Raw genomic sequence first — 27,539 nt, 5'->3', positions numbered from 1 at the left:
ACCTTGGTAATTATTTCCTCAATGGGGCATAGTAGGCACTATGAAGGAAAATACTGATAAATTGGACTACATTAACAATAAAAACTTGTTTTCATCAAAATATGTCAAAAGTAAAATGCATATAACCAAAACTTTACATAACCAGAATATATTTTTTACTCCTATAAATCAATAAGGCAGTAAAAGTGGCAAAAGACTTAGACAATAGCCAAAGGCCACTTAGTATAAAAAAAGATGCTCAGCATCACTAGCACCAGGGAAGTACAAATTAAAACAATACCATCACACATTTACCAGAAAGATAAATTTAAAAACATTGACAAAAGACAAGATGGAGGCACAGGTAAGCATGCCTCTTGCCTCCTCATACGACTACAGCAAAAATTACTACTAGACTATAAAACATGTATCATCCAAAATTGTCAGAAACGTGAGCTGTATGGAAGTCTGATGACCAAGGATTTAAAGAAGCCACATTCATCCAAATAGGTAGGAGGGGTGGAGAAGCAGAGAGGCACAGAGACACGGATTAGGCAGCCCCACATCCACGTGTAGTAGATAAAAATAGGGAGGGATAGCTCGAGAGTGAGGGATCCCAGCCCCAGACCAGACCACCCCTCAGGATTCCAGCCTAGGAAGATAAGTCCCCGTAACTTATGGCTGTAAAAACCAGTGAGGGTTGGGGGCGGCAAAAGAAACTGCAATATTCTGAAGAGATTCCTCTTCAAGGGCCCAAAATGGACTTAGGAGTCACACAAACCCACCCCTTCTGGGATTCAGCACCGGGCAACCGCTAGAATAGCACCAGTGGCATGTGAGGAGAAATGCCACTTTAAGGGACTGGCAACAGGGTAAGTGTTGAGGGATAGCTTCCTCCCAGGCAAAACTCCAGAGGTCAGGCAGTGGACTGTCCTCTCTCCGAGCTCTCCCCCATACAAAGCCACAGAGCAGTGACACAAGGTACCCTGCCATGGCAATTACCTAAGGCTCAACCCCATACAACTTACAGGTACACTTTTCTATAACAGGCCACGCTACTAACACAGGGAGTCAAAGCAGCTCTAGCTAATACACAGAAACAAACAGAGGGACGCTGCCAAAATGAGGAGACAAAGAAATATGGCCTAAAAGAAAAAACAAAACAAAACTTGAGAGAAAGAACTAAACAAATGGAGATAAACAACCTATCAGATGCAGAGTTCAAAACACTGGTTACCAAGATGCTCCAGGAACTCATCAAGTACTTAACAGCATAAAAAAAAACCCAGGCAGAAATGAAGGTTACACTAAGTGAAATGAAAAATTTACATGCAACCAACAGTGGAGGGGATGAAGCCAAGAATCAAATCAACAATCTGGAACACAAGGAAGAAAAAGCATTCAATCAGAACATTAAGAAGAAAAGAGAATCCAAAATAAACAAGGATAGGCTAAGGAACCTCTGTGACATCTCTAAATGTAACCAACATCCGAACAATAGGGGTGCCAGAAGAATAGGAAGAGCAAGAAATTGAAAAAATAATGAAAGAAAACTTCCCTAATTTGGTGGAGGAAATACACCTGCAAGCCCAGGAAGCACAGAGTACCAAACAAGATGGATGCAAAGAGGCCCACTCCAAGATAAATCATAATTAAAATGCCAAAAGCTAAAGACAGAATCTTAAAAGCAGCAAGAGAAAAAGCAGAGTTAACTACAAAGGAGTTCCCATAAAAATGTCAGCTGACTCCTCAAAAGAAACTTTGCAGGCTAGAAGGGACCGGCAAGAAGTATTCAAAGTGATGAAAAGCAAGGATCTACAACCTAGATTACTCTATCCAGCACAATTATCATTTAGAATAGAAGGGCAGATAAGGTGCTTCCCAGATGAGGTAAACTAAAGGAGTTCCTCATCGCTGAACCATTATTATATGGAATGCTAAAGGGAATTATGTAAGAAAAAGATCAAAATGATGAACACTAAAATGGCAATAAATTCACAACTATCAACAATTGAATCTAAATAAGCAAACAAGCAGAACAGGAACAGAATCATAGAATATGGAGATCATTTGGAGAGTTCTCAGTTGGGGGAGAAGGGGGAGAATGGGAGCAAAGGTGCATGGATTAAAAATCATAAATGGTAGCTACAAAACAGACAGGGGGAGGTTAAGAATAATACAGGAAATGGAGAAGCCAAAGAACTTATATGCATGCCCCATGGACATGAACTAAGTTGGGGGGCTGCTGCAGGGAGTGGGGGTACTGGGTGGAGGGGACAAAGGAGGGAAAATTGGGACGCTTATAATAGCACAATCAATAAAATTTTTTTAAAATAACAAATATGTTGACAAAACAAATCTTGACAAAAATATGGGCAACTGGGACTCTTATAAACCGTTGGTGGAGTTTAAATTGGTGTAAGTGCTCTGGAAAACTGTTGGGCAGTAGCCAATAAAGATATATCTATCTATTCCCATGACCCCATAATTTCACTCACAGAAAATGCATTCCTGTGTGCATCAAAAGACATATACATAAATGTTCCTGGTAGCAGTGTGGGTAGTAGCCAAAAACTGGAAACAACTCAAACAACTAGTGAATAAATTCTGAGGTTATTCATACAATAAAATACAATAAACTGAGCAGTGAAAATGATAAACTACAGCTACAACTAATTTCCCTTTCTATCCTATCCCTGCCATATTACAGCCCTTCATTCAATACTAGCCTTTAGAACACTGGTTAAATTGTTCTATGTATCCACTTCACACCTCTTTCTTTAAGTGGGTGGGGTAAAAATGAGCTTATATGCCTCGTAGTTAAAAAAGGACTGCCATCGCAGTTACACACAGTGTCTAAACCCAGTCTCCGGAGAATTTATTCTAAGGTCAAGTACCCTGCCCAAACTCTTTAATCATTTTAGGTAATTGTCACTTGGGTTTCTCCCCCCTCCTTCTCCAGCCCTCATTCTTTTTACACCCTTTAAACAGGTAAGAGCCATTCTGAGCCTGAGGCCCTATGCAAACTGTGTAAGAAACCAGACTGTACCTAAGGCAGCCAGCTGACATGAGGAAAAAGAAATTACTTCTCAGCGCTCCCCCTGGTGGTTTCAGTGAATTTCAACCTTATAAACTACTCAGCACCAAACACTAGATGCCCATCTGTTCCCTTCTTGGCCAACTGTACATTCCCAGAAGGTGACCAGGAAATAACTAATGTGGAAAGGCACAAAGGAAAGACATTACAAGACTATCAAGTACAGGGGAGCAGTTGTTAAAAGCACAAGTGAGACCACCAAGGGTTCGCGTCCTGGCTCCACTACTTAGGACACCTATGACCTTGTACAAACCACAGTCCTCAAACCAACACCTCAGCAGTGTTGCAATAAAAAAAATAATATAACTGCACAGTACTCAATCATGACAGGGATTTAAAAGAGACAATTGGTCTATAATTTTAAACAGTAAAAGGTAAAATGGGTAAAAAAATTGATCAATTTCCATGAAACGAATCTCTGCAGGAACTTTAAAACACAAAAGATACCTCTGAATTTGTGGAAAAGATGACCAAACCATTCATTTAACCAAAGCATTAAAAAGTTAAAATTTCTTTTTGCCTCCTAAATTTGACAGATTACAAAGTGGTTACATGCAATACAACTAGCAAATGAGATGAAAAGGAACCGGCCTCCTCTAGGTACCACCCAAAGATGGGCTGGCGCCGCTCGCACTCCATCCCTCCCCATTGGGCTTCTCACCCTTTAACCTAACCCTTGTTTCTTTAAAAAAAGAAAAACTGAAACATGGCAAATGTGTACCGAGTTCATTCACTTCCAAAATAAAAAAAGGTGTATTTAAATAAAGGCCATACTGCACACCAAAGGTAAAACAAATACTTTTATTGCACATTTATAAAATCTGCATAGTTGTATCAAGTGTTCTTCCCTCCCACACTTTCCTCATTCATTGTAAAATTTCATTAAAGCACCCAAGCTGGAGGCAAAAATGGTCAATGGGACACCCAAAAATGGTCAATGGGATATTCCTCTCTTTACATACACATATGTAGAGGGTTTTTCCCCCTCTTTTTACATGCCCATATCCCTTATTCTTTCAAAACAAAAAGGGTAAGGGCAACAAAATTTTCTTTTGGGCTAGCATCAGTCGCAGATATGTTTCTGACAATTTTCACAACCTAGAAAATTTTACCTAAATGGTTAATGACAAAATGCTGTATCATTAACCATAACTTTGATCTCTGTTTCTATGAGCTCGTTTCTGTTTTGTTTAGTTGGGTGGTAGTGGGAGGGATGGGTGAAGAAGAAAAGGGAAATACAGTCAATAATATTGGGATAAGTTTGTATGGTGACAGATGGGTACTAGGCTTAGTATGGCGATCACTTCGTAAGGTACAAAAATGCCAAATCACTATGTTGTACACTGAAACTAATATAATATTATACACCAACTAAACTTAAGTTAAAAAAATAAAGGCTCCCTCACCAAAAAAAACAAAAACAAAAAAACCCACTACCTTTAGTCAAGTTTTGCAATGTTAGTCCATCTAAAGTTCTTAATGCTTTTCTTTCTTTCACTGAGGACTGAGCATGAGGTTTTCTGGTTTATTTTAAAATATAAAATGAAAGAGAGAGAAGAAAGAAAGGAAAGGCAGCTTTCATTTCACTTTGCAGCGTTTCACTGCCACATGACTTTACAGCCTGCCCGAGGCAACGGGCAGAGGTGTATCAGCATCCTGGTCTGTCGTCTCCGGCCCAGGGCCAGGCAAGGTTTACATTTTTCATCTCTTGCAGTTAAAAATTTTCAAATGTCATCTGTATTAACGAGTAGCTATTCATCTGGTTCAGGTTCTGATGAATCACCCTTCTACTCTGCTGTCAAAAATATTTGTGCCTGAAGGATAATTTAAAACATGGTAAAAGGCTAGAAAAGTCCAAGCATTCTCATAGGTGCAAGAGGACATTTCAGGTCTTCTGCATAACTCAACATTTTCATACACTGGCTCCTGCCTTTTTCAGTACAATTGCTTTAGTGATTCTGTTCCTAAAAAGTGCAATTTTATTTTCAATCCTTTGTTGTACACACAGCATGGCTGGGATCTAGATCTGAATCTTACTTTTTCACCTAATTCCTTTCCCAAGGTAAACACCATGGTAACAGACTTCTGTCCAAACAGGGAGGCAATCAAAGGACCGGGACGGGCCTTGAACGTGTGACGGCTTATTTCACTGTCACAGTTGAAATCCCTTGAATTGACTCCATGACAGCGGCAAATCGGCTGCAAAGGTCATAGGGAGAATTGGGTCGAATAGTTGGAGGCTCCTTCAAGACAATGATTTCTGCAGAAGGATCTAGAAGCCTGGGTAGAAACTCCCCTAAGCACAGCTGCAGATTTTCTGTGGAGAGAGAATGGATGGTTACATCTCAGACAGCTCGAGAGATGTCTGGGTAAAAACTAAGTCTGCAACTGTATGAGAAAGCTGTCCGTATAGCTTATTACCCAACTTCAAAGCATTATTCTGGCCAGCTAACAAGTGGTCATTCCTTCAGACCAAACTGGGAGCAAAGACCTACTTGCCAAATATACCAAAGCTTTATTTTAGGCCACTGCTTTAAACTATCTGACATATGGCAGACTAACACTATATATTGACTTCATTATGAACACATCTTCCAATCAATCATCCTTTTAAACTTTGAGAAAGTAGATATAAAGCTCTGTGTCATAAACATAATGGTGCTATGTTCTTTCAAATCATTAAAATACAGTGTGTACACAGAACATTAAGTAAAGCTATACATCACACATGATCTAAACAAAAACTGAAGACATTAAAGGGAAATTCATACCTACTAATTATAGTAGAATTTTTAAGTAACTATAAACTTGAACACTTGAACAAGTCAATGGAATATCTTTACATCAGTGAGACACTAATGAAAAGATCATATTAGAATATACACCAACTTTCTAAGTCTACCAAACTCACTTAAAAATAACTAGTTTTAGGCTCCCTTCCTAAAATATGTTGGGCAAGAATATTCCATTTACTAATTGATTCATCTCAAAGGCATCACAGTTGATATGATTGTCTTGCTACTTCATGCCAGTGGAAAATTTAGTGATGGCACCATAATCAAGCTGCCTAAACAGATTTTGATTATCTTTTTTTATCCTCACCTGAGGACATGCTTATTGATTTTTAGAAAGAGAGAGGAAGGGAATGAGAGAGAAACAGAGAGGAAGATCGATCGGTTGCCTCCAGTACGCACTCCAACCAAGGATGAACCTACAACCCAGACATGTACCCTGATTAGGCATCAAACTCACGACCCTTCAGTTTACAGGACAATGCCACACCTCCCAGGGCTACATTTTGTTTTTTAAATGATAAAATTAGATTTCAGATTTTGGCAAATGAAATTCCTAGAGGGCAGTGGTGCTTTCAAACAGGGTTTCCTGGTCTTCTGTGAAGATGCTTCAGCAGCCGCCAAAGAGGTAAGGGGTTGTGGCAGGGGCGGAGAGGAACAGAGGCCCAGGCTGCCATCCTTTGTTTTAATAGAGAAGATCCACTTTTAACTCATTTATATCCCAGGGGGTTCCAATAATCCCTTTAAAAATCTTGGCAACCAGTGCTATACAGTGCTATAATTCTCAGAAGCCTTAAACAATATACCTGCAATATCCTGTCCAAGGTAAGAGCACCAATGCTTTCTCATGATCTCAATGGCATCCAGGTCATCCTTGGAGATGTCATTATTGATGATAAGGTGAATACAGGGAATGATCAACTCATTCATAACCTTAATACCCTCTGTTACAGAGTGGTCATCATTTGTTTCAAAGAGAGAAGCCGCTTTGGTATTCAGCTCCTACAAATAAAAGGAAAAAAAAAGAGTCTGAGAAAGGTATCTATTTTAGAAGATCCTAGCAAGTGTTGCCAAACTTTACTGCGCATTAGAGTTGCCTAGGGAATGTCTCTAAAAATCACTCTGTACCCAGGTCCCACTCCATAAGCTGCTGTAACTGGAATGCAGGGGACCTGGGCACTGGGATTTTTTTCAAAGCTCCCAAGGTGATTCCCATGCAGCTAAGCCTCTGACCCACAAGCCTAAACTTACAAGATAGTGCCTAATACCTGCTTCCACCAAAAGGCCTATTCATTGGTTCTCAATCTCCACTGAGCATCAGAATCACCTGCAGAAGACATGCAGATGCCCAGGAGCCAGTTTACCAGCCTGGGGAGGATCTGTGCATCACCTTCGTGTGGATGTTCCCTAGGGGATTCTGACCCACACTGAGGGTAGAGAGCAAGCCATGGAAATAACCTAAATCACTACTGCTGCCTACCTGCGGAAACTGAGCAGGGTATTTCACAAGTATTCTGCATTTGGTGATTAAAAAAATTAAAGTATGACTCTAATAAAATTCAGATCCATCAAGTATACAAGCCCCTTTTCTTCAGCTTCAAAATGCCCTGCCACGACTATAACTAATACAGAAATCAAGCATAAATGAGAAAAATGAAGCTCTTGAGGTCACTATACATCATGACTTCATTCCTCCACTCGGTGTTCACAGGAAGGCAGGGTGGAAACACTGGCCTGACTGCCCTGTGAGGGCACCGCTGCTGGTGTCAGGGAGGATGGACACAAGCACACTCCGAGGACAAGCGCCTCTTCAGTGTTCAGAAGGACAAGCACCTCTTTAAATCCGTCGGTGGGCAGAGGGGATGTGGGTCTGCCCTCCCATGTGGCTGTCAAATGCAAAACAGGCCAGGAGGCCTCCAGTGGTGTATGACAACGATAACAACAGAATGGCCAGACCAGTTCTTGTGGTTCATACCTTAAAAAAAACTGGAGTGTCTTTAGAAGTCACTAAGACTCTCATCCACTAGCAAGGACACAGAAAAAATACTGCATTCCTCCTACACACATTTATTACATGCTTACTATCTTTCAGACACAGAGAAAACAGCTAAGAAAACTTGTGCTCCAGGAATTCACAATCTAGTAGGAAACCACTGTGATGAAATGCAGGTATACATAAAAGGCACAGAAAAAGGGACAACATTCACATCCTAACTTCTATCAGGGATTGAAGAAGAATGATATTCGCTTAAGTAATTTAAAATAATCTGTTTTCAATGTTAATATCCTCTTGAGAGTTTGGAAAAATCTAAAACCTGCTGGAGATTTCCAAGTTATATTTCTTCATGGCTTCAAGGAGCAGAGGTAAAGACAAAACAATAAAGACAGCAAGGCTTTACAAACAGTACGAACCAGGAGGCATTTTCTCCGGTACAAAGCAATCACGGATTCCTTCACCCCCCGGCGGGGCCCCTTCGTCAGCAGAGTGGTGTTGCTCTGGTAGGCGTACACCAAGTAGGAAAGGGCTTCTTGGTACCTTAGAAAATGGCAGATAATGACAGCTGAGTGCTCCTTCTCCAGAATCCAAGACCAGACTTCACTGTTTCCCAAGACAAGCATTCATGTGGCTGCAGTTCTGGAAAAGTCTTAAGGTGGAGGTGGTGCTGGGAAAAGCCTGGGGCCTAAAAAACTGCAGCCAGTCTCAGCTCTTCTACAAATTGGCCCAAAGCCCAAAACAAATCATAAAATCTCCCCGGGGTTCAGTTTTTCTTAACTGTAAAACAAAGAAGTTGACTAGATGCTCACTAACTCTAAAATTGACTTTCTGAGTTCATTGTCATTTATCACAAAGAAAATCTGGCCATTATCTCTATTAATAAATCTATCCTTAGGTAAAGGATGAAAAAACAAGTGTGACGTCCAGAGCCAAACTAAGTGCAACGGTGGGAAAAGTGGAGGCACACTAACATATGTGACAGGGGAGGTGATGCACGCCTGTGGTTCTCAGTACTCCTTGGTGGGTATCGGTAACAGGGTCCCGACCCATAACCTTACTGACATAAAAGGCCAACATACTTTCCTTTCTGATAGAGTTCCAGGCCTGTTAGGAGATACACAGACACCTTTCGAAACAAACTATAATCTTCATGCCACTTCTGAAAAGGAATAACTACTATTAGTGATTATGACCACAATAAACTATTTCTCTACTTTCTACCACAGTATGTTTTAAACTCTATACAAATATTTATTGAGCACATATGGCCAGGCACAAAAGCAATAAACACAAAAACTTTTAGATAAAAGCATATTCAACATTTAGAGTAAGTCTACTATTGACCTCAACTTTTAATGTCCTGTTCCTTCCTAAGGAACAGAAATATGAGGGCAGACCCAAAAAACGCCAGAATTTATTTATAACAAATTGTGTATTTATTACACATTTCAACTTCAGTCATCTTCAAAGAACTCTCCATTTGATGCAATATACCTATCGAGACATTTTTTTCTACTGCTCAAAACAGTTTCTGAATTTGTTGATTTTGATGCATATTAGTGCTTTTGCTGTTTCTTGTTTCACCTTTTCCATGTTGGCAAAACATTTCCCTTTCAGGACTTTTTTCATCCAAGGCAAGGCAAGGTCACTCAAGGTAAGATCAGGTGAACAGAGAGGGCAGAGAACGGGGGTCATATTGTTTTTCATCAAAAACTGCTGAACACTCAGAGCAGTGTGGGCAGGTGCACTCATAAATCACCCATCATGAACTAGGCACACATGTTGAAAGAGTCTTCCAAAAACTTCACTGAAGCCTAACATAGCCTCTCATAACAACACCAGTTGGTACACTGACAAAGATGGGTTCCTACGACACTCACCTAGTCTGGGGAAGCCTGTACTACGAGGGGCCTGCCCGCTAGAAGATAATTCCAGTTTCGGGGGATTTCCCCCTCATATGTATTTCATATGAACTTCAGAATTGATCATCTTCTTGCCAACACCCATGTCAAAGTCATTTGGCTCTGGTATAAACGGATGACCTCTCCAGTTCTGATGAAACCATCCAGATGTGAGGAAGACAGAAGGATAAGGCCACCCCAGTCATGCAGGACCACACTCGAGCTAAGTGTGGTGGGCAACCCTTACGTGGGAGGTGACACTGTTTTATATACAACATGTGCTTTTTAAAAAATTGTGTAGTTATATATGAACTTTTAATGAAGAGAAATTTAATCTCAAATAGACATATTAGAAAATTATATTATTTAAAACTAACCCAAACCATGAATTAAGAGTTTTGTTGCCTAGAATCAGGCTAAAATACATATTTAGGAAAATGAAGTTTTGATTCACTCTAACAGAAGAATGGAATGAAGAAACCTGCTACTCTGAAGGTAAGAAAAGATCATTTATACATTTTTACCCATTTTTTGGGGGGTGGGGGTGGGGAAGGAGTTACAGAATTGTTAGTTTTGCCTCAGAGATTAATGGTTGTGGCTTTGTAGATTTAGAGGAAAGACTTCACCTTGTACTCCTCCATATTCATGTCATCTGGACCGATCTCCTTCAGTTTAGCTTGGGCCACCTTCATGATGCTGATTGACCTGCGGGGCCAAGTTCAGAAAGCAATGAAAGAACACAGTACGCAGCTTCCCCACAGGGACTGAGTCGAGCCAGACCCAGGAGTGGGGGTTCCTCGGGGAATTCCCCTCTCACCTTTCATCATAGCTAAGGTTTTTATCTGCAAACTGTTCCAAAAGGGTCCGCTCTACTACCCTTTTGGGAGCTTCATTTTGGAAAAAGTAGACCAACACGTGCTGCAGCCGAGGATCGCTGTGCGAGGTGGGGCTCTCTCTGGCGAGCTGGTAGAGCCTGGAGTATTCCTCATGGAATGCCTGCCAGAGACAACTGGTGGTCAGAACGGGTGCACTCTGGGCTTCTGGGAACAGAAATTGGTCCCTGAGGGCTACAGAGGTTTTTATAACTCTGAAAAGACTTCTAAGAAATTCTTACTAAGAGATTACAGAGGTAACTATGGCATTTGTAAAGTGTTTGCACATCATGAGGGATAAAATTCCTCTAGCATTCTGGCACAAAAGATATACTATATTCATAAAAAAAATTTTCCATAAAGTTCTCAGAAAAAAAACAAACACCAAGTTTTCATTATTTCAGGCAATCCTTGAGTCCCATGGACCCAAATTTTTAAAATCCACATGAATACAATTTATTCATGAACCTTGAATTTTATTCATGTACCTTAAAAGGCAAAGCCTACTTTCTTACATTACAGCTCCAATTACAAAGGCAACGTCTCAATAATGGCTTTATTAACAGACATTTCCGAAGAACAACAGGCCCTGGGGGGGGGGTGCGACACAGGACCGCCCCACTCCCCAGGCCCATGGGCACCAGCTGGGGAGGTGCAGTCACGTGATGGGGCAGCTTATTCATCGGTTGGGCAGGAAAGGGAGTTTTATGCTTTACTTCAGTGAAGGACATTTTTAATTCTATTGTTTAGCATCTAATAAAATTATTGCCTTACTATTATGGCACCTGTGGTATAAAAATGAGAAATTAAAAACAGCCTGGCTGGTGCAGCTCAGTGGATTGAGTGCCGGCCTGAGAACCAAAGGGTCACTGGTTCAATTTCCAGTCAGGGCACCTGCCTGGGTTACGGGCCAAGTCACCAGTAAGGGGTGTACAAGAGGCAATCACACACTGATGTTTCTCTCCCTCTCTTTCTCCTTCCCTTTTTCTTTCTCTAAAAATAAATAAAATCTTTAAAAAACAAACAAACCAAAAAAAACCCCACTCAGAAATACCTTTATAAGCCCTGCTTCAGACCCATCTCGGTCAAAGGTCTGACGGGCTTTAGCTATGGCCAGGATGACCCCCTGCATGGCAGGGCTCAGCATCACCTACCACAAGAGGGCACAAAACACAGAGAAAAGGAGAGAAAAGGTTCAAAAGAGGAGTGTATGACAGATGAGTGAGCAGACTGTTAAAGGGAAGCATGGCTACACTGCAAGTCGGGTTCACACACTCACTCCTACACACACCACTCCCACACGCACCCACTCCTACACACACTTGCAACCCTGCCCTCGACACAATGCCCCAGACCAGCTATTTCTATATATGCCCCGTACATTAGCAGATGAATAACTATGTAGGTCTAAAAATATCTATTCTGGGACTGCTAAAGAATCAGGAAAATTAGAGCTCTCAGTGGGGAACTGTCTGAGGTGAGAATTCCAATTTGGTTCTATAATTTGGGAGTACAGCCCCAACACACAATTATTTCAGACTTTTACTAGGTCAAATAGCACATTTAAAAGAGTCTGGAACTAGGAAATGCACAAATATAACTTCACAAAATGAAAGCCTTTCAATGATTTCAGAGCTGTCTCACAGCCCGTTAGAATCTGAGGGACTGAATCCGTCACTGGTTGTGTGCGGTGACAGGCGTAAAGAGGAAACACAACAACCTGGGCTCTACAGCTCCTTCTTAAGCGTTAGAAGTAAAAACAAGTCCACTTTACATTTGCTCACTAGACACCTGAAAATTTTACACTTGTTGGAAAAGCATTAACTAATACTACCGAAGGCAAAGATTCCTAACTTAAAAGGCAATTTTTGTGTTCCTAACACCAGAAAAAGAACTAAATTCTCTTTCTGAGCCATCTAAACTCTGCGGTGGCCCCCATAAATATAAGCCTGGGTAGATGTACACTGGAAGCAGTATACAATGGGAACGAGGTTATCTTTTTAAACATAATAACTGAGGTCAAACCAGATAGGCCTTCTCGTCCATTATCTGTTTCAGTAAGAAAATATTAACCATTGCCAAACACCCTGAAGCACACCAGGGACAAGGGAAGGGAATGTAAGACTAACAACAAACAACTAACCCCTGCACTCATCTCTGTACCTCCTCATCATATCCATCTGCATCAGATCTAACCAGAATCCTTCCCACACTGGGAATCTCGACTTCAGAGACCTCAGAATTAGGCTGGGCTGCAGACTCTGCATCATTAGCCTTTTGGGGCTGTTCTGACTGCTCTGCAAGGTTTGCTTCCGGGGGCATGGGCTTCTTGGATTCAGGTTCCTTAAGCTGTGGCAGCAGAACAGAGAGAAAGAGTAAGGAAAAAAACAGGAGAAATAAAGGGGGATTGGTTTAATGCAGGAGAGATACAGAATAATCAAAATGTGAGAAAACTGCAGAAATCACTGCTGAAAGCCTGCCCCTCTGGGATCCAGGCTCCTTCAGTGACTCTCACCTCACTCAGGGCTGCTTCCACACCACTCTTCTCGTAGGCACGTGCAGTGTTTGCAATGGCCTGGGCAGTTTGCTCCTTGACGATCACGGCATGCTCAGACGACAAGCAGCGAACCCCATGAGAAGAGGCTACTGAAGGCTCTGATAAAGAATTGTACACAGGAATTAGCACCTGATGATAATTAACTTTGTAAAAGCCGAGCACGATGGACACACAGTTTAATATACAACCCTTCTAACAAACCTTTAAAAAAAGTCTATGGAAGTTTCCCCTAGAAACTGTGACTAGAATAAATGGCAACTTCAGCAAAACCCCAATGATGACCCCATAAAATTTAATGCACTCCCAACTTTGTCATATTCCTTTATACCAAGAAGGCTTCCCACATAATCTGTTAAGAAAATAACCTTTAAAAAAAATTCATATATATTGTATACACACACACTTTAAAGTTCTTGAGCTTTGACACATTTACATATAGCATTATAATTAATAATGTTATAAATTATTTTTAAATTAAATTTATCAGGGTACCATTGGTTAATAACATTATACAATTTTCAGGTGTACGAGATTATAATTTGACATCTGTGTATTCTATTGCGTGCTCCCCAAAGTCTAGTTTCCTTCCACTACCATGTGTTTGACCTGGTGAAGGTCATTTTTGGAGAATTGTTTTCATAAATTCTACCTATTAATTGTATCATAATTTACCTTACAACCTGGGAAATAAGCAAAACTAAACAGAGTAGAAGTACAGGTAGCTAGTCTTTCTGCCAGTACTTCTACTCATCAGAGATCACATTCGGAAGCCACAAGCCATTCCGTCAGGTTGTGCAACACCAGCTGCGTGGGAACGATGCTGCAGCTGCGCGCTGCGGCGGCTCTCCCAGCTGACGCACACTGTGCTGGCTGACAAAGCGCAGCGGGACTACCGCTGGGTCACTGGCATACTGCCCTTCTCAAATACCTTGGGACGTAGAGAAATCCTGTGACGCTGAGTTGGTAGAAGATTCCATTTGAGGAATTTTACAAGACTGCTCTTCTTCCCACTCCTCTACTTCCTGTTCAAATCTCCAGTTATCTTCCTGAATGTAATGCTTAAGTTCAACAGATAAGGCTTCCAATTCTCCTAACATCTGGTCTGATTCATTTGGGGCTGCCTCTGAGAAAGAACAAAGGTAGAGAAATCAAAAGGTCCTTCCCAATGAAAATACATAATCTATCAGAGGTATTAATAATATAATGCCAACAGAGCACATCAATAACGGTGCCTAGTGTAAATAGGTAGGCACACACTTAATACCTGGTAAATGAATATAAGCATGTAGAAATTTAGAACAGATGCCAATCACTGGCAAAATAATAATAGACCAAACATTTCTTGGAAATTCAGAAAAACTATTATATCCAAAGGAAAGTTCAAGTAAAATAGTTTTGTTGATGTAACCACTGCTTCCATTATTGAAAAGAATATCTACCTCAAGATGGTTAGAGTTGAATTCCAAGACACTTACACTGTGTCAAGTTTATTTGATTAAGTGCTATCACAAAGCAATCTGTTACAACATTTAAATGGCCAATAATACCTGGTTCATTAAAAGCTATGATGAAAAACAGCAGGATATGAAGCACAGATTAACTTTCATTCCTAACCCTTTTTTGTTTTGACCAACACAAAAAAAAACAAAATAAAAATACTCTACAGCAGAACAACAACATCCACTTATTGGTTGCCATTAACTAGTCTTTTCACTAAGCAAATGGCAGTTTCCATTTTTGTGCTTCTATAATATAAAAATGATTCAAAGAATTAAAACCTCTCCTTCTCAAACTAGTCCAAAAAAATTCAAGAGCAGGGAAGACTCTCCAAGCTCATTTTATGAGCCAGCATGATCATAATTCAAAAACCAGATAAAGACACTACAAAGAAAGAAAATTATAGGTCAATATCCCTGATGAACTCAGTAAAATCTTCAACAAAATATTAGGAGACCAGATCCAGCAACATATTAAAAAGATCATATACCCTATTCAAGTGAGATTTATTCTGAGGACGCAAAGTTGGTACAATATCCACAAATCAATTAACATGACACACTACATAAACAAAACAAAGGATAAAAAGTACATGATCATATCAGTAAAGGAAGAAAAAGCACTTGATAAAATCCAGCAAAATGATAAAATCCAGCAAAAATCCAGCAAAATGATAGGCTGTCACATACGGTCTTTATCTCAATAGAATAAAGACCGTATGTGACAGCCACAGCTAACCTTATACTCAATGGTCAAAAACTACAAGTGTTTCCCTTAAGATCAGGAACAAGACAAGGATGTCTGCTTTCATTTCTCTTATTCAACATAGTACTAGACATCCTAGCCACAGCAATCAGGTAAGAAAAGAAATACAAGCCATCCAAATAGAAAAAGAAGTAAAGCTGTCTTTATTTGCAGATGATATGACACTGTGTACAGAGAACCCTAAAGCTTCCACCTAAAAATTAATAGACTGATAAATGAATTCAGTAAAGTAGCAGGATACAAAGTAAATATTCAAAAATAACCAATGATTAACTATCAAAAAGGGAAAGTAACAAAACAATTCCATTCAACTGCTTAAAAAAAACCTAGCAGTAAATTTAAACTAGGATGTAAAAGAACTGCACTCAGAAAATTATGATACTGAATAAAGAAACTGAAAAAGGCACAAATAAGTGGAAGCTTATACTGTGTACATGAATACGAAAAATTAACATCATGAAAATGTTCATACTACCCAAAGCAATCCAGAGTCAACAAAATTTCTATCAAGATACCAACAGCATATTTCACAGAACTAGAATATTACAAAAACTTACATGGAACCACAAAAGACCCCAAATAGCCACAGCAATGTTGAGAAAGAAAAACAAAGGTGGAAGAATCACACTACCTCATATCAAACTATACTGCAAGGCTATGGTAATCAAAACAGCATGCTACTGGCATAAAAACAGACATATAGAACAATGGAACAGAATAGAGAGCACAGAAAAAAGCACATGCCTTTCCAGTCAATTAATATTTGGCAAAGGATGTGAAAACATAACATGGGGTAAAGATAGTCTAGTCAATAAATGGTGTTGGGAAAATTGGACAAATATGTGAAAAAAAGTGAAACTAGACCACCTTCTTACACCATAAGCAATAAATTCAACATGGATCAAACACTTAAATGTGTTTGACTCAAAACCATAGAAGTCCTAGAAGAAAACATGCAGCAAAATCTTGGACATTGCTAGTAAAAGTATTTTTTCTGATATATCTCTTCCAGCAGGGGAAACAAAAGAAAAAATAAACAAATGACACTACATCAAACTAAAAAATTTTTCATAGCAAAGGAAATCATCAACAAAATGGAAAGAAACTCACCAGAGTTCCAGCCAAGATGGAGGCATAGGTAGAAACGCTTCGCTTCCTTGCCAAAGGAAGGACAACAACCAATTTAAAAACAATAAACCAGAACTGCCAGAAAATGAAACTGCATGGAACTCCAACAATCAAGGAATTTAAGAAACATTCACCCAGACCGGTGGGTGGGATGGAGACGTGAGAGGGCAACCTAGTAGAGAGCACAGCTGGCAAGGCGGCAGGCTGCATGGGCAAGGCGGGGCTGGGTATATGGGAAACTGAAGACTCAAAGTTAGCTGTAAAATACTGCAGGGGTTGCCACAGTGGGAGAAACTCCCAGTCTCACAGGAGAGTTAGTTGGAAAGCAGGGCTAGAGTGGAGCAAGTCAGCCGCATTGTTCCCTCTCTGATCCCTCTCCCACAGACGGTGTCAAAATGCAGCGAACAGGGTTTGCCAGGCCCTGGAAAATATCTAAGGCTCTGCCTCTTACAACATAATAGGTACACCGAGACAGAGAAATATGGCTCAAATGAATGAACAGATCAAAACTCCAGAAAAAGAGCTAAGTGACGAGGAGATAGCCAACCTATCTGATGCAGAGTTCAAAACACTGGTAATCAGGATGCTCACATAACTGATTGAGGTCAGTTGCAAAATTAAAGAAGAAATGAAGGCTACCCAAAGTGAAATAAAGCAAAATATACAGGGAACCAACAGTGAAGGGAAGGAAACCAGGACCCAAGTCAACAAGTTGGAACAAAAGGAAGAAATAAATATCCAACCAGAACAGAATGAAGAAATAAGAATTTAAAAAATTGAAGAGAGGCTTAGGAACCTCTGGGACAGCTTTAAATGCTCAAACATCCAAATCCTAGGGATGCCAGAAGAAGAACAAGAGCAAGAAATTAAAAACTTATTTGAACAAATAATGAAGGAAAACTTCCCCATTCTAGTGAAGGAAGTAAGACTTCCAGGAAGTCCAGGAAGCTCAGAAAGTCCCAAAGAAATTGGACCCAAGGAAGCACACTCCAAGGAATATGCTCATTAAGTTACCCAAGATTAAAGATAAGGAAAGAATCTTAAAAGCAACAAGAGAAAAAGAGACAGTTGCCTATAAAGGAGTTCCCATAAGTCTAGCAGCTGATTTCTCAAAAAAAAAACCTTATAGGCAAGAAGGGGCTGGAAAGAAGTATTCCAAGTCATGAAAGGCAAGAACCTAACATCCCAGATTACTCTATGCAGCAAAGCTATCATTTAGAATGGAGAGCAGAAAAAGGGCTTCCCAGATAAGGTCAAGTTAAAGGAGTTTATCATTACCAAGCCCTTATTATATGAAATGTTAAAGGGACTTATCTAAGAAATAGAAGATCAAAAACTATGAGCAGTAAGATGGCAACAAACTTGTAACTATCAGCAACTGGACCTAAAAAACAAAAACAAAAACTAAGCAAACAACTAGACCAGAAACACAACTAGAGAAATGGAGATCACATGGAGGGTTTTCAGTGGGAAGGGGTGGAGAGAAGGTACAGGAAATAAGAAGCATAATGGGCAGGCATAAAATAGATGGGGAGAGGTTAAGAATAGTATAGGAAATGGAGAAGCCAAAGAACTTATATGTACAACTCATGGACATGAGCTAAGGTGGGGGAGGGTAATGCTGGAGGTGAGGGGGTACATGGTGAAGGGGGGATAAAGGGGAGAAAAAATTGGGACAACTGTAATGGCATAATCAATAAAATATACTTAAAAAAGAAACCTACTAAATGGGAGAACATATTTGCCAATGACATACCTAAAATTTATAAAGAATTCACAAAACTACAGCAAAAAAACAAAATACTGCACTCAAAGGATCTTAATAGACACTTCTCCAAAGAGAATATAAAGATAGTTGGCCAACAGATATATGAAAAGATGCTCGAAATCACTAATTATCAGAAAAATGCAGATTAAAACTTCATGCCTGTTAGAATGGCTATCACCAATAAATCAACAAACAAGTACTGGCCAGGATGTGGAGAAAAGGGAACCCTTGTGTGTTGCTGGTGGGAATAAAGAGTGGTGTAGCCACTGCAGAAAACAGTACAGAGTTACCTAAGGAAATTAAAAATGGAACTGCCTTATGATCCAGCAATTCCGCTTCTTGGAATATATGTGAAGACACGTGAAATGCTAATTCAAAAGAACATATACACCCTTATGTTCACAGCAGCCTTATCTACAATAGCTAAAATTTGGAAGCATCAGGAGTACCCATCAGGAGACGAATGGATAAAAAACTGTAGACATTTACACAATGGAATACTACGCAGCCATAAAAGAGGAAATTCTACTCTTTGAAACAACATGGATGGACCTGAAGAGCATTGTGCTAAGTGAAGTAAGCCAGTCAAAGAAAGACAAGTGCCATATAATTTCACTTATATGTGGAATCTAACAAAATAGAACTAACAAAATAGAAAGAGACTCACAGATGGAGAACAGAATGACAGCTCTCAGAGGGGAGCCAGGTTGCAGAACTGGGTAGAAAAGGTAAAGGAACTAAGCAAAAACAAAACAAAACCCCAAACAAACAAATAAATAAAAACCCCAACAAACAAAAACCAAACTCATAGACACAACCATATGGTGATTAAAAAATACAAAAGAGCCCTGGCTGGTGTGGTTAAGTGGACTGAGTGTCGGCCTACAAACTGAAAGGTCACTGGTTCAATTCCCAGTCAGGGCATATGCCTGGGTTGTGGGCCAGGTCCCCAGTTGGGGCATGTGAAACGTAACCAGTCAATGTTTTCCTCACATATCAATGTTTCTTTCCCTTTCTTTCTCCCTCACACCCCTCTCTAAAAATAAATAAGTAAAATTTTTATAAAATAAATAAAAATGAGCCCTACGTGTAATATCAAGGCTCCAGTACACTACCAACAGCCAGTACCATTACTTGTACAGTAACACCCACAAGTAGCTGTTCCTACTTTCACACTGCAAATACGAAATTATGAAGGCCAATTACTGTCGGGTGACCATTCCTTCACCTCCCGCCCTCCCACCCTAACACTCTCATTACTGAATCAGAAAGACAACCTGCTACCTGGGCAAAAGGCCTCACACAATTTCTTACCTATTGGACACAGTCAAGTTCGAGGACTGAAAGAAAAGCCTTCTACGATCTTGGATGTGAAACGCTGGCCATAAGACCTCTCAGAGAAGATGTGAAAGGAAGATAATAATGTATATGGAAAACAGTACAGAATTTGGGGTCAGAACTGGATCTGAATCATTTGCCTGCTATTTACTTATTGGACAGCTAGAGAATCTTATCTGGAAAAGGTAGATAATAAGAATTTCTACCCTGCCTATCTCCCTTTTAGAGTTATTAGAAAAATAACTCTAAAGTTATTTTCTAAGTTATTAGAAAAATAAAAATTGAAAGCATGCAGTAAACAGCAAAGTACCAATATAAATATGACTGCTCTTAACATTAATAATAGTATTATGAGAAGTATGAAATTATTCAGGCAAATCCACTTGTAAAATTTAGTTATTTTCCAAAGGGTACAAAACTATGTATACAAAAATGTCCCATGAGGGGAAGAACATGGGAAGAGGTAGAGATGTCAATAAATAAATGTGGCATCTGCAGAAAGTGTATTTGAACCCCACATAAGAAACGTAACAATGGATACTTGTTGGGCTCTAGGATGGAAGCTGGAGAGCAAACTTACTCTTCCTCTTTATTCTCGTTTGTACTATGTATTTTTTAAATGCATCATTACTTTATAATAAATGCTAGGTTAAAAATGTTTAAACTGTTTCCCCTTCCCTGATTAGTACATATTTCCCCTATCTTTAGTATCTGCTAACATATTTTTACCTGTATTAAAGTGGGGGAGCTTGTCGTTAATGTACATCAGACAATAAGCACTAACATTCCTCAGGCCTCCATATGAATCTCTTTCAAGTTCTTCCCAGGAAGATTCGGTAACAGAGATGTCATTGTACTTGAGCCAGACTTGTCGGGGTTGATTATAGACATAGGCCCAGTAGTGTCCAGCATTTGCTTGCCCTTCATGAACAAGAACTGCATGCAAGCGATAAGGCACCTGCAAATCAGAAAGCATATTTCTGAGTTAGATTAAGCAAAGTAATCTGACAAAGTTGAGCTTACTAAAATAAAAATTTATGCCCAACTATCAGACATAAGAAAACTAACTATACATATATTTGTCACAGGGCTCACACTGAAACATCTTGGTGATGCACAGCCTTAGAACCTACCAACTATGTCTCAGTTCCCAAATCTTTAAAACCAGAGAGCTGAACTAGGTAACCTCCTCTGAGACCTCATTCAACTCTAAACTCTCATGGTTACGGATCTAAAACCAAAGATAACTCAGACTTACTTATCCCACAATCCCGAACTCGGTTCATGTACAAGCAGAAGCACCCTGACCACTTTCGTTGAGAAATGCTTATCACATTGGGACCTACAGCAAGATTAGCGGCTATCTTGTTCTGTGCCTATTTTATTTGGCACAGAGACAAAATTTAAGTTAGCACATTTCATTATGAATCAGTCACACGGTCCCTGTGTTTCTTCTGGGAACTGTACACCTACCTGAGGTGAAGACTCTTTTAGCTACCTACTTGTTTGTCCCAACATCTGAAAAGCACTTCTTGTCACAATAAGCAGAAAATAAAGCAATACTTAAGTGTCAAGTAACTACTGGTGGAAAAAGGGAAAGTCAGCCATAGAATCGAGTTAAACTTACATTTCCTCAGTACCTTGACGTGATTTTACTAGTGCAGAGAGGTCTGATATACTCAAAAGAGAAAGTGGGGAAGCGCTAGACTGACACAACGCACGCCTGTCCTGCCACCCCGGAAACAGCTCTTCTCCTCCCGCCAGGCACAGAGAGCCACTGAGGTCGCCCTGGACAGGAACCTCCTTCCCTCCATGTCCAGACTGTTACTCTAAACAAAATTCTGTGGGGATGACTAGAACTTCCACCCTGCCTACCTCCCTTTTACAGTCATCGCATAAACAACCTTGAAAGCATGCTGGTAAACAAAGGGTCGTGGGACTTTGGAAATGACAGGTAACTGATCCCTAGTTCACATTTCCCCACTGTACTACTTAAATTCCCATTATATGAGAAATTTGTATTAATATTTGAGAGCAAACCTATTTACTATATCAAAAAATAACACAAGGCAGAATCCAAACAAACATATTTTGGTTTCAACTGATGGCAGAACATATACCACTTATTTTTAGCCTAAAATAAAAAATAGCACACTAACAATTTTTTCCCTAAGTTGCTATCTTATATTTCAGGGAGGTTCCCATCCACTTTCAAAGAAAACCATCCAATTTTCTTTTTGTACCCACCATTACCACCACTAGACTACTCCTTCGCTACTTTCCCTCGATTTCATTCTACCTGACAAAGGAGAGGATCACAGTACATCTGCTCAATAGTCTGGGTAGTGCTTGCAATACAATTCTTTAAATCTGTTAAAAAAAAAAGGATACTTAGTTAAAACAATTCCATTCCATGTCAAGGACTCAACTAAACAAAGAGAATGCTTATTTGTACCTGGGGTTCCGGTAATTTTAACCTCACTCTATAAACCACACAGTTAGTGCTTTAGGTTCTAAAGGCTTTTAATTTAATTACATTAAGATTTAAAAAATTATCTCTTATCATTGGCACCAAAATTTCTTAAAGAAAATACCATCTACTTAGAAAAAGACCGTAATGGGTCACTTGGGTATAATATAAGTGTCCCAGAGACAAAACCTAAAAGAAGGTGGCAGAGCAGGGCAGGGCTAAATTTCTGTGAATAAGAACTTGGCAGTAATCTGACTTTATTATTAGCTCCCCAGATAAAAGGAAAAAGTAACGGGAGGGAGGAGTTTGAGCACCAGGACCGTGAGTGTACAGAAAAACCCTAGCCAAAGGTGGTCACCAGTGTCTAGGCCACCCCAGAATCCCCAGAAATGTTTCCATGGCTGTGTAACGGGTGTGTGACCCAATAGGAAACCTGTAGGGAACTGAAGAAGGAAGTCGTAATCCCCGGGCCCCAATTCCACAGTATACATGGCAATGCAGCAAGTGTGCCCAAGGTGCCTAACTTCCAAATAGTCAAACAAAGAGAGGAGGCCAAGAGTAGCTGTTTGACAAGTTTTAAAGAGCCAACCTTGTATATCTTGTTCAATCTCACTCCTCCACCTCTGAAGACAGGTCTTAACAAAGTTTATCTCCTCATCTGTGACTGTTCGAGGAGCTGGGTGTGCAGGCATTTCCACTGGAGACCGTGAAGATGGAAGGGGCTTATTCACTGGTGTAGACTTGTGCAGACAATCTTCAGAAAAGGTACTTTCAACATCCTGAGAAGAGCTTTCTTTACTTGTACTGAAGGAAGACAAATCATGCTTGTATGATCATTTCCAAAATATACTTGGCCTAAATATGCTTTGTAAAGTAAGCTGCTATGTGGAAAAGTACAACTGTAAGTTGGTATTCACTATGTACATGTACTGAGTCAAATCTTTCCTTTATATGCAACATCTCATTTAATACAACTTGCTTATATGACAGATACTATTACTATAGAGATACTATCTCTCTTAACCAATTACAAACCTAAGGTTTAGAAAAACTAAGAAACTTGGACCCAAGTTCACTCAACTCATAAGCGGTGGAGAGGTATCAAACCCAGATCTGCCTGAGTCTCTGGCTCACGCTCTCTCACCACTTGTTATAAGGCCTTTTTGTGAAGAAGGGAGAAGAGAGAACCTGAAAAAGGGAAGAACTGAGGTATCAACTGCAGAGTCTCCAAGATGCAACCTACCAAAGTGGGATAAACAGGTGAACACAGGAACAAATGTACAGAGCAAGAAAAATGAAGCACCAGCTGAACATCTGATTCACAGAAACACAAACTAGGTGGTACTGTGGGAGAGTAACAGAGGGCGGGACTAAAGGCAGGCAATCCCAGATCTACCGCTGTAGCTACATTCCCAAGGAAAACTTGGTAGTCTCAGGTAAGTTTCTAATACTCAGTTCTAAATCTAAATGTTAACTTCTGTATTGCACCACTGTCCTAAACTAACTGAGAACTAAGTATGTAAAAGTAAATGGTTACTACCATCGTCAAACAAACTACACACAGATAAACCAGCAGGAATAGAAACGAAGTTTCTAACTGTACTTAGGTTTCCCATTAAAACTGAGTAACCAAAGACACTGAAATAGAGAAGAGGCTGACAGGGACCAGAGGAGAGAGGGGAGGGAATTTCAGGGGAAAAGGGGAAGGGTTTACAGGAACTAGTATAAAGGACACATGGACAAAAACTAAGGGGGGGGGGGCGGAAATGGGAAGGAGGGAAGAGGGCTGGGTGGGTGGGTGGGCTAGGATGGGAGTAAAAGACAGAAAACTGCACTTGAACAATAGAAAAAGAAAAAGACAACAACAAAAACTGAGTAACATAAACTTCCTTCAGCTTTGACTTACAAGAAATCCAGAGAGACACTGGGTATGTCCTACCCAGATGTGCACTTATATGCATACATAATTATCAATATGGGGAAATGTAAGTTTTTAAACATAAAAACCTAACCTTTTTAGTCAGTAACCAGGAGGCCACAGAGTGGGGGGGAGCTTCTGGGAACACCACGGCCTGGATTACTGCCCGTCCAACCCCACCCCACCTGCCCCAACGGCTGCGGCTCCCTTGCTTCCTTAGCAGGCATCCTGTGACTCTCCTTGGGAGCTGCTGTGTTAGTGGGAATGCTCTCAGCGGTGGGGGATGGAATGGATCCCCAGGCTGCCACCCTGGTCAGTCATCAGGAAGCAGCTAGCGGGACCCGTGGAGGCGTTGCAGGAACAGTACCCGTCCTTGGACACAGTGATCACTACCGAAGACGAAGATGCCACACTGTGCAGCCCCCTAGAGGCTGTTTATCCAGGGCCTGATGCCAAGCACATTCAAGCGGCTGCGGGGGGTAGGGGGTGGGAGAAGTGCACACCAGAAACCTCTGTCTTCTGGACCCTCTTGAAAGCTGTCACCCAACAAACTCAGGATTGGAGCACCTGGTCTCTGCCAGCAGGAACAATGGCCCAATAAAGTGCTACCTGAAGCTGCTCTTCCAGGAGCAGGCCTACCTGGGTGAGTACTAGCAGCCCACCTCTCCGCTTTGGACGCTGAGGAGAGTGAGCTTCTCAGCTTCCTATAGGGGCTAACATTCTTTTTATTTTTAAGATTTTATTTATTTATCTTTAGAGGGGAAGGGAAGGAGAGAGGGAGAAATATCAATGTATGGTTGCCTCTTGTGCATCCCCCGCTGGGAACTGGCCTGCAACCCAGGCATGTGCCCTGATTGGGAATTGAACCAAAATCCTCTGGTTCACAGGCCCGCACTCAATCCACTGAGCTACACCAGCCAGGGCTGGAGACTAACATTCTTATCCCAAGATCTCTCCTATAAGTCTGCCCTCTTAAACATGCAGATGCTCACCCCACCAGCCTCTCTGGGCTGTGTCCATTCTCCGAGCTCAACCCTGTAACTACCTCTGGTAAAGAACTACAGTGGACGGAGTATCTGGATTCTGCTTCCCATTCCTCAAGCTCAGAGGACATAAAGGTCAGCACTCGGGGGGCCATAAGACCTGATGGAACAGGAAGCACACTGCCTCCTCCCTCAGCCTGGACACGGCTAGTTCATCCCAGCTGTCCATCCTATAGCTTAATCTCTGAGAGCTCCCTACTTCAAGAGAATGGGTCCAAGAGTCCAGGTCATTCTAAGGAGCCCACATTGTATAACTCAGACCTGGGGACAGCAAATGCTCATGACTCAGACCCATCTCTGCAGGTGGTGGCGTCACAGTTCAGTGACACCCAGGTAAACTCTGTGCCAACCAACGGACTGAGCCGAGCATGAAGACTCCCGTACTGCAGTCCTCACTCTCCCTCCATGGCCTCTGCCTCCACACCAGCAGGCACCTGCACTTTGATGTGCCTGCAAAGCCCCTCCCTGCCCCACAGTCTCTCTCTGGGACTCGAGATGGTGCACACAAGCAGGAGCCACTTTCCAAGTCACCTGGCACTATGGGCTTGCCAGTATCTGGGCACCGCCTAAGCTGTCACTTTGGGGAGCACTTCAGACCAGCATTCCTGGTCCTGTGAGAGCGGTCAGCCTAGGGAGTAGCCAGCAGAAGCCTTCGGTGGATGATGGAGCTATACTGAGCCTCGTGGTTTCCTCATCCACCAGTTTGAAAATGAAGAGCTGGATCTCAGAACATGACTTCTACTGGCTTCTGCAGGAACAGCCAAGCCCCAGAGAGTCCTTCAATCTGTAGCTTCTTCCAGAGGTACTCCAGAGTCCAGGCCTGGTCTCCTCAGGCATTTTTTCTCAGGACCAAGAAAAAGCTCCTCCATGGGGGCCTTAGACAAAGCTTGTGTGTCTTCTCCAGGGAGCAGGAAAAGCAAGGCAACTGCAGCACAGGAGCATTAAGAACTTCAGAGTGGTGCACTACAGGCAGATGGGCAGGTACCTGCAGGGTTCCAGGCAGCACCACTGATGGGGCGCTGCCTTCCAGAGCGCAGTTCTGAAGTTGTCTTTCCCATTATCAATTGGGTGACGTCTTCTCACCAGAAAAACCCTCATCCCAGAATGTAAAGAGGAACACCCTTGCTGAGTAATTCAAGAAAGCACTGCAGGAAAAGTGTATTTTCACATATAATGTTAACAAAGCAGTGCCCAAAACTGTCTATAGAGTACAAAAATACCAATTCCCCAACACTACCCTATATATCTTGTTATACAGCACTCTTGATTCTGTCTGTAGCCCAGTGCAAGCCCTGCCTCTTGAAGGCCTGGGAGTTTCCAGTGCTCCTTCCCAAGGCCTCTGGTCTCAGACGGTTTATTTATCAGCTGCTTGTTTAGTGTCCTCCACGTGCCATTTCCAATGAGGCCGGCTTGACCCCTCCCCACCGCCCTGTGAAATGCAAAAGGAGTTAAATAACCATCACCGAATTTTCCTGTGATTCTCATCCACAAGTTTCCACTTTCAAACAAACAAAAAATATGCCCTAGAGTTGGTCTCTTTCTCTCATTTTCTGTTTGCAGTGACCCAGCAGAGAATTTTGGTCAGGTTGCTGGGCCCTGGTTAGGCAGTGTGGGTTTTTCTGCCAGCCCATGTGATGGCTATAACCATGGTGCAGAAGGTGTCCTTTGTTGGGTCCCAGCTGGTCCAGGCTAGGAGAGAGAGAACTGCATGTCCTTTGGATCTCCTAGTTGGTGGCAGACCCCTGGGGGGCAGGGGGCAATGGGCAGTGTGGGCACATCATGTACTCACATACTCACTCACTGACTCACTCAGCAAGTATTTACCGAGGGCCTGTGATGTCCCAGGCACTACTCTAGGTTCTAGGGACAGAGAAGAAAACAAAGCCAAATCCCTAATCTTCATTGGATTTATATTCTAGCGGAGAGACAGGAAATAAGCAAATTAACAAGTGAACACAGGGTTATAGGCAGGTGACTGTAATGGCTATGGATAACCCGGGGAGTGCTAAGGTAGGGGTGTACTGTCTCACACAGGATGGCCAAGGGAGCCCCACAGATCAGGAAACATTTGAGGAGACGTAAAGGAAGGAGAGAGTAAGGCATAACGCAAGGTCTGAGGTTCAAGCAGGAAGATCAAAGGCAAAGACCCTGCTATGGGAACATCCTTGAAGCATCCAGGAAATAGCAGAGACCAGAGTAGCTGGAAGACAGGAGTGGAGAGGAGGCAGTTAGAGATGAGGTCACAGTGATGGGGGGGCCTGTGGGTTACAGAAGGGACACTGAATTTTGGTTTGAGGGAAATAGCAGCCACTGCAGGGTTTCAGGCAGAGGGACAGGATCTGACATATTTTAAATGCAGGAGTCATTCTGGCTCATATGTTGAAGGACTAGAGAGGGCAAATGCCATAACCCAGGCCA

General features: G+C 41.4%; 1 protein-coding gene across 9 annotated transcripts in view; it reads right to left on the bottom strand.

Annotated features, from left to right (window-relative positions):
* Window positions 1-3,858: 3,858 nt before the first annotated feature.
* Window positions 3,859-27,539, bottom strand: part of USP28 (ubiquitin specific peptidase 28) — a 72,894-nt gene continuing 49,213 nt past the window's right edge. For 5 of the 9 annotated variants that reach the window (XM_037151321.2, XM_053670449.1, XM_053670446.1 and 2 more), the window contains 13 exons: window positions 22,750-22,964; window positions 21,990-22,060; window positions 20,420-20,648; window positions 14,123-14,317; window positions 13,153-13,292; window positions 12,801-12,986; window positions 11,692-11,787; window positions 10,583-10,761; window positions 10,392-10,470; window positions 8,944-9,023; window positions 8,281-8,404; window positions 6,675-6,870; window positions 3,859-5,393 (listed from right to left, as the gene is read on the bottom strand). In XM_037151321.2, coding sequence (XP_037007216.2) covers window positions 5,218-5,393; window positions 6,675-6,870; window positions 8,281-8,404; window positions 8,944-9,023; window positions 10,392-10,470; window positions 10,583-10,761; window positions 11,692-11,787; window positions 12,801-12,986; window positions 13,153-13,292; window positions 14,123-14,317; window positions 20,420-20,648; window positions 21,990-22,060; window positions 22,750-22,964 — 1,966 coding nt within the window. In that variant the 3' untranslated portion in view covers window positions 3,859-5,217. The remainder of the gene's footprint in view (window positions 5,394-6,674; window positions 6,871-8,280; window positions 8,405-8,943; window positions 9,024-10,391; window positions 10,471-10,582; window positions 10,762-11,691; window positions 11,788-12,800; window positions 12,987-13,152; window positions 13,293-14,122; window positions 14,318-20,419; window positions 20,649-21,989; window positions 22,061-22,749; window positions 22,965-27,539) is intronic. The other 4 variants (XM_037151315.2, XM_037151316.2, XM_053670450.1 and 1 more) reach the window with 2 other exon arrangements.

This window comes from Artibeus jamaicensis, unplaced genomic scaffold, assembly GCF_021234435.1.
Source record: "Artibeus jamaicensis isolate MK-2021 breed Jamaican fruit bat unplaced genomic scaffold, CSHL_Jam_final contig_585, whole genome shotgun sequence".
Taxonomy (NCBI): domain Eukaryota; kingdom Metazoa; phylum Chordata; class Mammalia; order Chiroptera; family Phyllostomidae; genus Artibeus; species Artibeus jamaicensis.
This window is presented reverse-complemented; position numbering and strand designations above follow the sequence as displayed.